Here is a 13,776-nt window from a genome sequence, read left to right as displayed (position 1 = left end):
GTTACTGGGAGTACTGAGGAATCACTGGGGGGTTACTGGGAGCTCTGGGGGAATCACTGGGAGGCTACTGGGAGCACTGGGGAGGGGAACTGGGGTGCCCTTGGACCACCTGGGCTCCTCGCCTGGTTCTTAATGAGGGGGTGGGCGGGGCTAAAGAGGGGGGCGGGGCTTGGGGGGCAAGGTCACCCGGGGTCAAGGGCGTGGGGAGAAGCCCCCCCCCCCGTAGGGGACCCACACGATCGGCCCCGAGGAATCCGGCAACCCCGCCTTCCCTCCCAGTTTCCCCAGTCCCAAACTGGTCAGACTGGGAAATACCGTTGCCCGGGTCCCTCCTGAGTCCGGCCCCCCCCCCCCCCCCATTAAGGGGGGGCCCCAGCCTCCGGGGGCCCCACGCGTGCCCGGCCGAGCGCTGCGGGCTCCCCGGTAACGGCTCGTCCAGGCCGGGCACCGGTAGCCAAACCCTCGCCCCGGGCCACCCCCGCCTTCCTCCGGGCCACCCCCACCCCCTTCCCCGGGACCCCCGGGGTGAATGGGGGGGGGGGGGGGTCCCGGACCCCTGGGGTCAATGGAGGGGGGGGGGGCCCGGTCCCCTGGGGTGAATGGGGGAGGGGTCCCGGACCCCCGAGGTGAATGGGGGGGGGGGTCCCGGACCCCTGGGTCCCCCCATGGTCAATGGGGAGGGGGTTGAGGGGGGTCCCGGACCCCTGGGGGTCAATGGGGGGGGGTCCCCGGTCCTCTGGGGTCAATGGTGGGGGGGTCCCCGGTCCCCTGGGGTCAATGGGGGGGTCCCGGACCCCTGAGACCCCTGGGGTGAATGGGGGGGGGGGCCCCCGGCCCCTGGGGTCAATGGGGGGGGGTCCCGGACCCTTGGGTCCCCCCATGGTCAATGGGGAGGGGGTTGAGGGGGGGTCCCGGACCCCTGGGGGTGAATGGGGGGGTCCCTGGACCCCTAGGGTGAATGGGGGGGGTCCCGGACCCCTGGGACCCCTGGGGTGAATGGGGGGGGGTCCCCCGCCCCCTGGGTCCCCCCCCCCCCCCGGGGTGAGGGGCCCCTTTGGGGGGGGGGGGGGGGGGGGGGGAGGTCCCGCCCCCCCCCCCGGGGGGATTTGGTTAATCCCCGGGCGGGGCTAATCCCGGTCCCGGGCCACCGGGAAGCACCGCGGGCAACGGGAGCTGCGGAGGTGAGGGGGGGGCTGGGGGTGGGGGGTCCCTTTTGGGGGGGGGGCCTAGGGGTGGGGGTCCCCTATGGGTGGGGGTCCCCTATGGGTGGGGGTCCCGGATGCCTGGGTCCCCTATGGGTGGGGGTCCCCTATGGGTGGGGGTCCCGGATGCCTGGGTCCCCTATGGGTGGGGGACCCCTATGGGGGGGAGCTTGGGGGGGGGGGGCCAGTCATCTGGGTCCCCTGGGGGGGATGGGGTGGGGGTCCCCTATGGGTGGGGGACCCCTATGGGTGGGGGGGGTCTTGGGGGGGGCAGTCATCTGGGTCCCCTGGGGGGGATGGGGTGGGGGTCGCCTATGGGTGGGGGACCCCTATGGGTGGGGGGTCCTGGACACCTGGGTCCCCTATGGGTGGGGGGCAGGGTGGGGGTCCCGTAGGAGTGGGGGGTCCCAGATGCCTGGGTCCCCTATGGGTGGGGGTCTCCTATGGGTGGGGGGTCCTGGACACCTGGGTCCCCTATGGGTGGAGGGGGTCGGGGTGGGGGTCCCCTATGGGTGGGGGTCCCCCATGGGTGGGGGGGCCCGGGGTGGGGGTCCCCTATGGGTGGGGGGTCCCGGATGCCTGGGTCCCTTACGGGTGGGGGGACCCTCCTCTCACCCCCCTCCCCCCCCCACCCCCCCCTTCCCATCATCCTCTGCTGCAAAGCACTCTGGGAGCCACCACACTTTGGGGGGGGGGGGGTGTCTTTCCCAGAATCCTTTGCGGCGCCATTCATAGCCTGAGGTTGGGGGGTGTGGGGGGGTGGGTAACACCCTTCCCATCATGCCCTGCGACCCCGGTGCATTGTGGGATGGGGGGGGGGGGCTCTCGTGCGAGGGGCCGTGAAAGCGGCTTAGGCACGAGCCCCGCTGAGCCGCTTACCCGCTAATTATAGCGTGCCGGCCCTTTAAGAGCCGTGACCTTGCCGGGGGCGGGGTTAATCCCCGGGGGAGGCGGGGCCCCACCCCGTCACCGTCCTCGTGCGTCGCACGAGGGTGCACCCCACCCCCCCATCCCCACGTGCGTCGCACAAGGGCTCATCCCCTCCCCCATCCCCACGTGCGTCGCACGAGGGTGCACCCCCACGCCCCCATCCCCCCGTGCTTTGCACAAGGGCTCACCCCCACCCCCCATCCCCCCGCGCGTCGCACGAGGGCTCACCCCCACCCCTCCGTCCCCCCATTTGTTGCACGAGGGATTCCCCCCCCCCCCGTGCGTCGCACGAGCGCTCCCCCCTCCCCACAGCCATGGACATCGGCGGCCTGGAGACGGTGGTGGCCAACTCGGCCTACGTATCGGCCCGCGGCGGCCCGGGAGCTTCGGGAAGGGATCGGCGACAACGCGCCCGCCTCCGCTTGCCCCACATCTCCCAGTGCGAGGCCCTGCGGGCCCGTTTGGCCGGCGGGGACCCGGCAAACGGTGGCCACGGGGCTCAAAATGGCGTCCGAGGGGGACAAGATGGCGGCGGAGGGGGACAAAAAGGCGGCGGAGGGGGACAAAATGGCGGCGGAGGGGGAAAAAAAGGCGGCGGAGGGGGACAAAATGGCGTCGGCGGGGCACAAAATGGCGTCGGAGGGGGCCAACATGGCGGCCCCCATGGGGGCGGCCATCTTGAGGAGGAGATTTCTTTCCGGTGGCAGTGCGTGGAGCAGCCAATTGGGAAGCTGCTCTTTCAGCGGTTCCTGGAGGGAGCGCCAGGATTGGCTGCAGCGGGGGCGCTGTGGGCGGAGCTGGAGGCCTATGAGAGGTGCGAGGAGGCGGAGCGAGGCGCGGCGGCCGCCGCCCTGCGGGCGCGGTTCTTCACCCCGGGCGGGGCTGAGCACTGCGGTTTCCTCAGCGCTGCCGCTGTGGCGCCGCCCACAGGTGAGGCTCCGCCCACAGTGGCGGCCATGACACTTCCGGTGCAGGCCGCAATGGCGGCCATGATTCCTCCAATGGCGGCCATGATACCTCCGATGGCTATCATGATACCTCCAGTGGTGGCCATGATACCTCCAATGGCAGCCATGACACTTCCAATGGCAGCCGTGATAGTGATGGTGGCCATGACAGTCCCAATGGTGGCCGCAATGCTGCCAATGAAGGCCACAATAGCTCCAATGGTGGCCATGACTCCCCTCTTGGTGGCCATGACAGTGATGACTGCCATGACACCGCCGTTGGCAGCCATGACACCCCCAACAGTGGTCGTGGTACCCCTGTCGGTGGCCGTGACTCCCCTCTTGGTGGCCATGACAGTGATGACTGCCATGACACCGCCGTTGGCAGCCATGACACCCCCAACAGCGGCCACCGTACCCCCAATGGTAGTCTTAACACCCCTTTTGGTGGCCATGACTCCCCTCTCGGTGGCCACGACACCACCAATGGTGGCCATGATAGTTCCTCCTACCATGACACCCCCAGGGGCGGCCATGCTGCCACCCGATGGGCGCTACAACAGCGACCGCGCCCCCTTCTCCCCCCCCCCCCGCCCCCAGGCGCCACCGCCTCCGCGGAGGACTTCGGGCAAGCGCGACGGGAGTTGATGGCCCACCTGGAAGCGGTTGCCTGGAGCCCGTACCGAGCGTCGCCGGAATTCGGGCGCTTCGTACAGTTCAAATGGTTGGAGGGGCAGGCGGTGGGCGCCGACGCCTTCGCCGACTTCAGGGTGCTGGGCAAGGGCGGCTTCGGCGAGGTCTGCGCCTGCCAGCGCCGCGCCACCGGCAAGATGTACGCCAACAAGCGCCTCAACAAGAAGCGCCTGAAGAAGCGCCAGGGCTACGAGGTGGGGAACCCCCACCCCCACCACCCCCGCCGCGGGGACGCGGGGGTGGGGACGGCGGCCGTCTGTCCCCTCGGCCAGCCCGCTGGCCCCCCAGCTGGCCCTCCGCTTGGCGGCTGCCCCCTGCGTGGCCTTGGCGTGTTCCTCCCATGTTTTCCTTGATGTGTTCCACCCCACATGGCCTTGGCGTGTTCCTCCCATGTTTTCCTTGATGTGTTCCACCCCACATGGCCTTGGCGTGTTCCTCCCATGTTTTCCTTGATGTGTTCCACCCCACATGGCCTTGGCGTGTTCCTCCCATGTTTTCCTTGATGTGTTCCACCCAACATGGCCTTGGCGTGTTCCTCCCATGTTTTCCTTGATGTGTTCCACCCCACATGGCCTTGGCGTGTTCCTCCTATGTTTTCCTTGATGTGTTCCACCCCACATGGCCTTGGCGTGTTCCTCCCATGTTTTCCTTGATGTGTTCCACCCCACATGGCCTTGGCGTGTTCCTCCCATGTTTTCCTTGATGTGTTCCACCCCACATGGCCTTGGCGTGTTCCTCCCATGTTTTCCTTGATGTGTTCCACCCCACATGGCCTTGGCGTGTTCCTCCTATGTTTTCCTTGATGTGTTCCACCCCACATGGCCTTAACGTGTTCCTCCCATGTTTTCCTTGATGTGTTCCACCCCACATGTCCTTAACGTGTTCCTCCCATGTTTTCCTTGATGTGTTCCACCCCACATGGCCTTAACGTGTTCCTCCCATGTTTTCCTTGATGTGTTCCACCCCACATGGCCTTGGCGTGTTCCTCCCATGTTTTCCTTGATGTGTTCCACCCCACATGTCCTTAACGTGTTCCTCCCATGTTTTCCTTGATGTGTTCCACCCCACATGGCCTTAACGTGTTCCTCCCATGTTTTCCTTGATGTGTTCCACCCCACATGGCCTTAACGTGTTCCTCCCATGTTTTCCTTGATGTGTTCCACCCCACATGGCCTTGGCGTGTTCCTCCCATGTTTTCCTTGATGTGTTCCACCCCACATGGCCTTGGCGTGTTCCTCCCATGTTTTCCTTGATGTCCTCCACCCCACATGGCCTTGGCGTGTTCCTCCCATGTTTTCCTTGATGTGTTCCACCCCACATGGCCTTGGCGTGTTCCTCCCATGTTTTCCTTGATGTGTTCCACCCCACATGGCCTTGGCGTGTTCCTCCTATGTTTTCCTTGATGTGTTCCACCCCACATGGCCTTAACGTGTTCCTCCCATGTTTTCCTTGATGTGTTCCACCCCACATGGCCTTGGCGTGTTCCTCCTATGTTTTCCTTGATGTGTTCCACCCCACATGGCCTTAACGTGTTCCTCCCATGTTTTCCTTGATGTGTTCCACCCCACATGTCCTTAACGTGTTCCTCCCATGTTTTCCTTGATGTGTTCCACCCCACATGGCCTTGGCGTGTTCCTCCCATGTTTTCCTTGATGTGTTCCACCCCACATGGCCTTAACGTGTTCCTCCCATGTTTTCCTTGATGTGTTCCACCCCACATGGCCTTAACGTGTTCCTCCCATGTTTTCCTTGATGTGTTCCACCCCACATGGCCTTGGCGTGTTCCTCCCATGTTTTCCTTGATGTGTTCCACCCAACATGGCCTTGGCGTGTTCCTCCCATGTTTTCCTTGATGTGTTCCACCCCACATGGCCTTGGCGTGTTCCTCCTATGTTTTCCTTGATGTGTTCCACCCCACATGTCCTTAACGTGTTCCTCCCATGTTTTCCTTGATGTGTTCCACCCCACATGGCCTTGGCGTGTTCCTCCCATGTTTTCCTTGATGTGTCCCACCCCACATGTCCTTGGCGTGTTCCTCCCATGTTTTCCTTGATGTGTTCCACCCCACATGTCCTTGGTGTGTGCCCCCTGCATGTTCTTGGCATGTTCCTCCCATGCTTTCCTTGCTGTGTGCCCCCTGCATGGCCTTAGCATGTTCCTCCCATGTTTTCCTTGGTGTCCTCCACCCCACATGTCCTTGGCGTGTGCCCCCTGCATGGCCTTGGCATGTATCATCCATGTTTTCCTTGGTGTGTTCCACCCAACGTGTCCTTAGCGTGTTCCTCCCATGTTTTCCTTGGTGTGTCCCACCTTCATGTCCTTGACATGTGCCACCCGTGTTTTCCCTGGTGTGTTCCACCCTGCATGTCCTTGGCGTGTGCCACCTGCATGTCCTTGGCATGTATCATCCATGTTTTCCTTGGCACATGTCAACTACATGCCCTCGGCACGTGCCACCCGTATTTCCCTTGGCGTGTGCCACCTGCATGTCCCCGGCGCGTCCTTGGCGTGGGCTGGCCCATCACCAGCTGCGTGTCCTTGGCGTGTGCTTGGCGTGTGCAGGCGGCGCTGGTGGAGAAGCGGATCCTGGCACGCGTGCACAGCCGCTTCATCGTCTCGCTGGCCTGCGCCTTCCAGACCAAGACCGACCTCTGCCTCGTCATGACCATCATGAACGGCGGCGACCTGCGGTAAGCGTGTGCTTGGCGTGTGCCACGCTGCTGGAGACGCCTCCCAGCAGCAGGTCTGGCATGTCCTTAGCATGTCCTTAGCATGTGCAGGTGCCATATGCATGCAATGGGGACGAGGCCAAGCCTGGGTTCTCCATATCACGTCCCCAGCGTGTCCCCAGGTGCTGGCGTGTCCTTAGCGTGTCCTTAGCATGTGGAGGTGCCACACATGCGATGTGGATGAGGTCACGCCAGGTTCCCCAAGCCGTGTCCCCAGCGCGTTCCCCCCCACCCCAGCTGCTGGCGTGTCCCCACGCGCTGGCGTGTGCTTAGCGTGTGCTTGGCGTGTCAGGTACCACATATACAACGTGGACGAGGACAACCCCGGGTTCCTCGAGCCGCGGGCCGTGTTTTACACCGCCCAGATCCTGCTGGGGCTGGAGCACCTGCACCAGCACCGCATCGTCTACCGCGACCTCAAGCCCGAGAACGTCCTCCTCGATGACGCCGGTGACGTTGGGATGGGGTGGGGAGGGGCGTTGGGGACAGTGGGACATGGGGGGACATTGGGGGACGCGGGGACATTGGGGGATGTGGGGACATTGGGGGAGTGGGGGACATTGGGGGTCATGGGGACATTGGGGACATGGGGACATTGGGGACATTGGGGGACACGGGGACATGGGGGACATGGTGACGTTGGGGACATCAGGGATGTGGGGGACATGGGGACATTGGGGGAGTGGGGGACATTGGGGACATCAGGGATGTTGGGGGACGCGGGGACATTGGGGGATGTGGGGACATCGGGGTGTGGGGGGACATGGGGGGACATGGGGACATTGGGGGACATGGGGACATTGGGGACATTGGGGGACACGGGGACATTGGGGACATCAGGGACGTTGGGGGACACGGGGACATTGGGGACATGGGGACATTGGGGACATCAGGGATGTTGGGGACATGGGGACATTGGGGGACACGGGGACATTGGGGGATGCGGGGACATTGGGGGAGTGGGGGACATTGGGGGTCATGGGGACATTGGGGACATGGGGACATTGGGGACATTGGGGGACACGGGGACATTGGGGGACATGGGGACACTGGGGACATCAGGGATGTTTGGGGACACGGGGACATGGGGGGAGTGGGGGACATTGGGGACATCAGGGATGTTGGGGACATGGGGATGTTGGGGGATGCGGGGACATTGGGGGATGTGGGGACATCGGGGTGTGGGGCGACATGGGGGGACATGGGGACATTGGGGGACACGGGGACATTGGGGACATTGGGGGACATGGGGACATTGGGGACATCAGGGACGTTGGGGGACACGGGGACATTGGGGACACGGGGACATTGGGGACATGGGGACATTGGGGACATCAGGGATGTTGGCGACATGGGGACATTGGGGGACACGGGGACATTGGGGGATGCGGGGGCATTGGGGGAACATGGGGACATTGGGGACATCAGGGACATTGGGGGACATGGGGACACTGGGGACATCAGGGATGTTGGGGACATGGGGACGTTGGGGGATGCGGGGACGTTGGGGGATGTGGGGACATTGGGGGAGTGGGGGACATTGGGGGTCATGGGGACATTGGGGGACACGGGGACATTGGGGACATCAGGGACATCGGGGACATGGGGACATTGGGGGGCATGGGGACATTGGGGACATGGGGACATTGGGGACATTGGGGACATTGGGGGGAGAAGGGGCATTGGGGAGATGTGGGGGATTTGGGGACATTGGGGGACGTGGGGACATCGGGGACATTGGGGACATGGGGACATTGGGGACATGGGGACGTGGGGGGGTGGGACTTGGGGACGTGGAGGACACGGGGGGGACACGGGGAAGGGGGAGGCGTTGGGTGGGACATTGGGGACATTACGGGGACGGAGATGGCCATGGAGGGATGTGGAGGTACATGGGTGTTACTGGGAGCCTGGGAGGGGGTTACTGGGAGGCACTGGGGGGGTTACTGGTGGTACTGGTGTGAGCAGGGCACTGGGAGGGTTCCTGGGGGGTTCCTTGGGGTGTTACTGGTGGTACTGGTGGAGACAGGGCACTGGGCGGGTTCCTGGGGGGGGGTGTTACTGGTGGTTACTGGTGATACTGGTGGAGACGGGGCATTGGGAGGGTTCCTGAGGAGTGTTACTGGTGGTTACTGGTGGTACTGGTGGAGACAGGGCACTGGGAGTGTTCCTGGGGGGGTGTTACTGGTGGTTACTGGTGATGCTGGTGGAGACAGGGCATTGGGAGGGTTCCTGGAGGGGTGTTACTGGTGGTTACTGGTGGTACTGGTGGAGACAGGGCACTGGGAGTGTTCCTGGGGGGGTGTTACTGGTGGTTACTGGTGATGCTGGTGGAGACAGGGCATTGGGAGGGTTCCTGGAGGGGTGTTACTGGTGGTTACTGGTGATACTGGTGGAGACAGGGCACTGGGAGTGTTCCTGGGGGGGGTGTTACTGGTGGTTACTGGTGATACTGGTGTGAGCAGGGCACTGGGAGGGTTTCAGGGGGTTCATTGGGGTGTTACTGGTGGTTACTGGTGGTTACTGGTACGGGCAGGCCACGTCCGTCTGTCTGACATGGGTTTGGCCGTGGAGCTCAAGGAGGGACAGACCAAAACCCGCGGCTACGCCGGGACCCCGGGTAGGGGACACGGGGGGGACACTGGGGGACACGGGGGGACAGGGGGGACACGGGGGGGACACAAGAGGACACGAGGGGACACGGGGGGACATGGACCTTGGGGACAGGGAGGGACACAGGAGGTGGCACGGAGACGTGGGGGGGGACGCCAGGTACGGGGTTGGGGGGGACACAGGGGACATCGGGTGGTTCCTCTCCTGGCCACCTGGGTCCCCTCTTGGCCACCCGGGTCCCCCCTGGCCACCTGGGTCCCCTCTTGGCCACCCGGGTCCCCCCCGGCCACCTGGATACCCTCTTTGTCACCTGGGTCCCCTCTTGGCCACCTGGGTTCCCCCCAGCCACCTGGGTCCCCCCTTGGCCACCTGGGTCCCCCCTGGCCACCTGGGTCCCCTCTTTGTCACCTGGGCCCCCCCTGGCCACCCGGGTCCCCTCTTGGCCACCTGGGTCCCCCCTGGCCACCTGGGTCCCCCTCTTTGTCACCCGGGTCCCCTCTTGGTCACCTGGGTCCCCCCTGGCCACCTGGGTCCCCTCTTGGTCACCTGGGTCCCCCCTGGCCACCTGGATCCCCTCTTTGTCACCTGGGTCCCCTCTTGGCCACCTGGGTCCCCCCCGGCCACCTGGGTCCCCTATTGGCCACCTGGGTCCCCCCTGGCCACCTGGGTCCCCCCTGGCCACCCGGGTCCCCTCTTGGTCACCTGGGTCCCCCCTGGCCACCTGGATCCCCTCTTTGTCACCTGGGTCCCCTCTTGGCCACCTGGGTCCCCCCCGGCCACCTGGGTCCCCTCTTGGCCACCTGGATCCCCTCTTTGTCACCTGGGCCCCCCCTGGCCACCTGGGTCCTCTCTTGGCCACCTGGGTCCCCTCTTTGTCACCTGGGTCCCCTCTTGGCCACCTGGGTCCCCCCCTGGCCACCTGGATCCCCTCTTTGTCACCTGGGTCCCCCCTGGCCACCTGGGTCCTCTCTTGGCCACCTGGGTCCCCTCTTTGTCACCTGGGTCCCCTCTTGGCCACCTGGGTCCCCCCCTGGCCACCTGGGTCCCCCTTTGTCACCCGGGTCCCCCCTGGGTCACCCGGGGCCCCGGCTCCCGCAGGGTTCATGGCGCCGGAGGTGCTGCGGGACGAGGAGTACGACTGGGCCGTCGACTACTTCACGCTGGGGGTGACCCTCTACGAGATGCTGGCGGCCAAGGGACCCTTCCGAAGCCGGGGGGAGAAGGTGCCCAGTAACCCCAGTAACCCCAGTAACTCCCAGTAACTCCCAAGAACCCTCAGGAACTCCCCAAGTCACAGCCCAGGGCTACCAGTAGCCCCCAGAACTTCTCAAGGACCACCAGAACCCATCAAGGACCACCAGGAACCCCCAGAAACTTCCCAAGTGACATCCTAGGGCTACCAGTAGCCCCCAGGACCCCTCAAGGACCCCCAGGAACCCCCAGGAACTCCCCAAGTCCCAGGCCCAGGGCTACCAGTAGCCCCCAGGACCCCTCAAGGACCCCCAGGACCTTCAGGAACCCCCAGCAACTCCCCAAGTCCCAGGCCCAGGGCTACCAGTAGCCCCCAGGACCCCTCAAGGACCCCCAGGACCTTCAGGAACCCCCAGGAACTCCCCAAGTCCCAGGCCCAGGGCTACCAGTAGCCGCCAGGACCCCTCAAGGACCCCCAGGACCTTCAGGAACCCCCAGCAACTCCCCAAGTCCCAGGCCCAGGGCTACCAGTAGCCCCCAGGACCCCTCAAGGACCCCCAGGACCTTCAGGAACCCCCAGGAACTCCCCAAGTCCCAGGCCCAGGGCTACCAGTAGCCGCCAGGACCCCTCAAGCACCCCCAGGACCTTCAGGAACCCCCAGAAACCCCTGTCCCCGTCCCCAGGTGGAGAACAAGGAGGTGACACGACGCATCCTAAACGACCCCGTCAGCTACTCGGACCGGTTCAGCCCGGTGGCACGAGCCGCCTGCGAGGGTTTGCTAGCCAAGGAGCCCGGCACCCGCCTCGGCTTCCGGGGCAACGACTGCGCCCAACTCAAGGCGCACCCCCTCTTCGCCGCCGTCAACTGGGGGCGCCTGGAGGCAGGTAACCCCCGCGGGGAGACGGTGGGGGGCTTCTGGGAACGGGGTGCTGGTGGGTGTTGGGTGGGAAGTGGGTCCCCGATGGGTGTTGGGTGTCGAGAAATGGCGTCTCCAATGGGTGCTCATGGAAATGGGTTCCACTGGGTGTTGGGTGTCCAACAACGGGGTCTCCACTGGGTGTTGGGTGCTCATGGCTGTGGGTCCCATTGGGTGTTGGGTGTCCAACAACGGGGTCTCCACTGGGTGTTGGGTGCTCCATTGGGTGTTGGGTGTCCAACAACGGGGTCTCCACTGGGTGTTGGGTGCTCATGGCTGTGGGTCCCATTGGGTGTTGGGTGTCCAACAACGGGGTCTCCACTGGGTGTTGGGTGCTCCATTGGGTGTTGGGTGTCCAACAACGGGGTCTCCACTGGGTGTTGGGTGTCCAACAACGGGGTCTCCACTGGGTGTTGGGTGCTCATGGCTGTGGGTCCCATTGGGTGTTGGGTGTCCAACAACGGGGTCTCCACTGGGTGTAGGGTGCTCCACTGGGTGTTGGGTGTCCAACAACGGGGTCTCCACTGGGTGTTGGGTGCTCATGGCTGTGGGTCCCATTGGGTGTTGGGTGTCCAACAACGGGGTCTCCACTGGGTGTTGGGTGCTCCATTGGGTGTTGGGTGTCCAACAACGGGGTCTCCACTGGGTGTTGGGTGTCCAACAACGGGGTCTCCACTGGGTGTTGGGTGCTCATGGCTGTGGGTCCCATTGGGTGTTGGGTGTCCAACAACGGGGTCTCCACTGGGTGTTGGGTGCTCCATTGGGTGTTGGGTGTCCAACAACGGGGTCTCCACTGGGTGTTGGGTGCTCATGGCTGTGGGTCCCATTGGGTGTTGGGTGTCCAACAACGGGGTCTCCACTGGGTGTTGGGTGCTCCATTGGGTGTTGGGTGTCCAACAACGGGGTCTCCACTGGGTGTTGGGTGTCCAACAACGGGGTCTCCACTGGGTGTTGGGTGCTCATGGCTGTGGGTCCCATTGGGTGTTGGGTGTCCAACAACGGGGTCTCCACTGGGTGTAGGGTGCTCCACTGGGTGTTGGGTGTCCAACAACGGGGTCTCCACTGGGTGTTGGGTGCTCATGGCTGTGGGTCCCATTGGGTGTTGGGTGTCCAACAGTGGGGTCTCCACTGGGTGTTGGGTGCTCCAGAACCGGGTCCCCGGCCTTTCGGTGGATGCTATCGGGTGACACCGAGGAGGGGGGATCCCCAACTTCATTCTCCCCTCCCCCCCCTCCCCCCCCAGGTCTGGTGCCCCCCCCTTTCGTCCCGGACCCCCGCCGGGTGTACGCCAAGGACCTGGGTGACGTGGGGGCCTTCTCCTCGGTGCGGGGGGTGGAGCTGGACGAGGGGGACGCCATTTTGGGGGACGCCTTCGCCTCGGGGACCGTCCCCATCCCCTGGCAGGAGGAGCTGATCGAGACGGGGGTCTTCCAGGAATTGAATATTTGGGGACCCCCCGGGACGTTACCCCCCGATTTGGATCCCAGTAGCGCCCCCGCGGGGGGGGGGCGGTCCACGACTTGCTGCTTGTTGTGATGGGGCACCCCAAAATTCTTTGGGGGGGGGGGTAAAAAGAGGGGGGAGGGGCACCCTGGGGTGGGGTCGGCCAACTTGGGGTATGGGGAGGGCTAAAAAATGGGGGGTTCGCCACCCTGGGGTATGGGGGGGGCTAAAAGTGGGGGTCCCCCCTTGGGTGGGGGGGGGCTCAAAATTGGGGTCCCCCCCCAGTGTGTAGGGAATGGGGGGGGCTCAAAAGTGGGGGTCCCCCCTCCTTGGGGTGGGGGGGGGCTCAGAAATGGGGACCCCCCCCCGGAGTATAGGGAATGGGGGGGGGTCAAAATTGGGGGGTCCCCTCCCTTGGGGTGTGGGGGGCTCAAAATTGGGGTCCCCCCCCAGTGTGTAGGGAATGGGGGGGCCCAAAAGTGGGGGCCCCCCCCCTTGGGGTGGGGGGGGCTCAAAATTGGGGACCCCCCCCCGGGGTCCCTCCCCCCCCCGGCTCGGTGCCACCCTGGGGGGGGGGCAGGAGCCCCCTAAATGGAGCCCCCCCCCCCCCGCGAGGGCCCTTTTGGGGTGTCCCCCCCCCCCCCGTGTGACAATAAATTGTGGTTGTCGCTGCTGAGTGTGGGGACGTCGCTTTTGGGGCCACCCCACCCCCCACCCCCCCGGTGTCACCCCCATGTCCCCAGTGTCCCCTCCCCCCGGTGCCACCATCCCCCAGTGTCCCCAATGCCCCCCAGTGTCCCGCCCCCCACGTCCCCGCACCCCCTGTGTCACCGATGTCCCCCCAATGTCCCCAACACCCCCCCGTGTCCCCAATGTGCCCCCATGTCCCCGATGTCCCCGTGTCCCCCGTGTCCCCCATGTCCCCAATGTCCCCACGTCCCCCACATCCCCCACGTCCCCAGTGTCCCCCCAAGTCCCCATATCCATGTCCCCATGTCCCCCGTGTCCCCCTGTCCCCATGTCCCCAATGTCCCCCCATGTCCCCAATGTCCCCCGTGTCCCTGATGTCCCCATGTCCCCCCCATGTCCCCCCGTGTCCCCAATGTCCCC

The 13,776-nt window shown here is 65.0% G+C and overlaps 1 protein-coding gene across 1 annotated transcript; it reads left to right on the top strand.

Annotated features, from left to right (window-relative positions):
* The first annotated feature begins 1,131 nt into the window (after positions 1-1,131).
* Positions 1,132-12,759, top strand: GRK1 (G protein-coupled receptor kinase 1). The gene is made up of 10 exons (XM_087777863.1): positions 1,132-1,181; positions 2,445-2,684; positions 2,724-3,062; positions 3,680-3,966; positions 6,335-6,462; positions 6,794-6,951; positions 9,038-9,121; positions 10,213-10,337; positions 10,990-11,191; positions 12,467-12,759. The coding sequence occupies exons 2-10, from the start codon at positions 2,447-2,449 to the stop codon at positions 12,757-12,759; spliced, it is 1,854 nt and encodes a 617-aa protein (XP_087633989.1). The 5' UTR covers positions 1,132-1,181; positions 2,445-2,446.
* Positions 12,760-13,776: the final 1,017 nt, after the last annotated feature.

Source organism: Nipponia nippon, unplaced genomic scaffold (genome assembly GCF_047370975.1).
Source record: "Nipponia nippon isolate SJK-2023a ecotype South Korea unplaced genomic scaffold, ASM4737097v1 scaffold_41, whole genome shotgun sequence".
Classification (NCBI taxonomy): Eukaryota; Metazoa; Chordata; class Aves; order Pelecaniformes; family Threskiornithidae; genus Nipponia; species Nipponia nippon.
The sequence above is the reverse complement of the archived record's forward strand: the minus strand, read 5'-3'. Positions and strand labels throughout refer to the sequence as shown.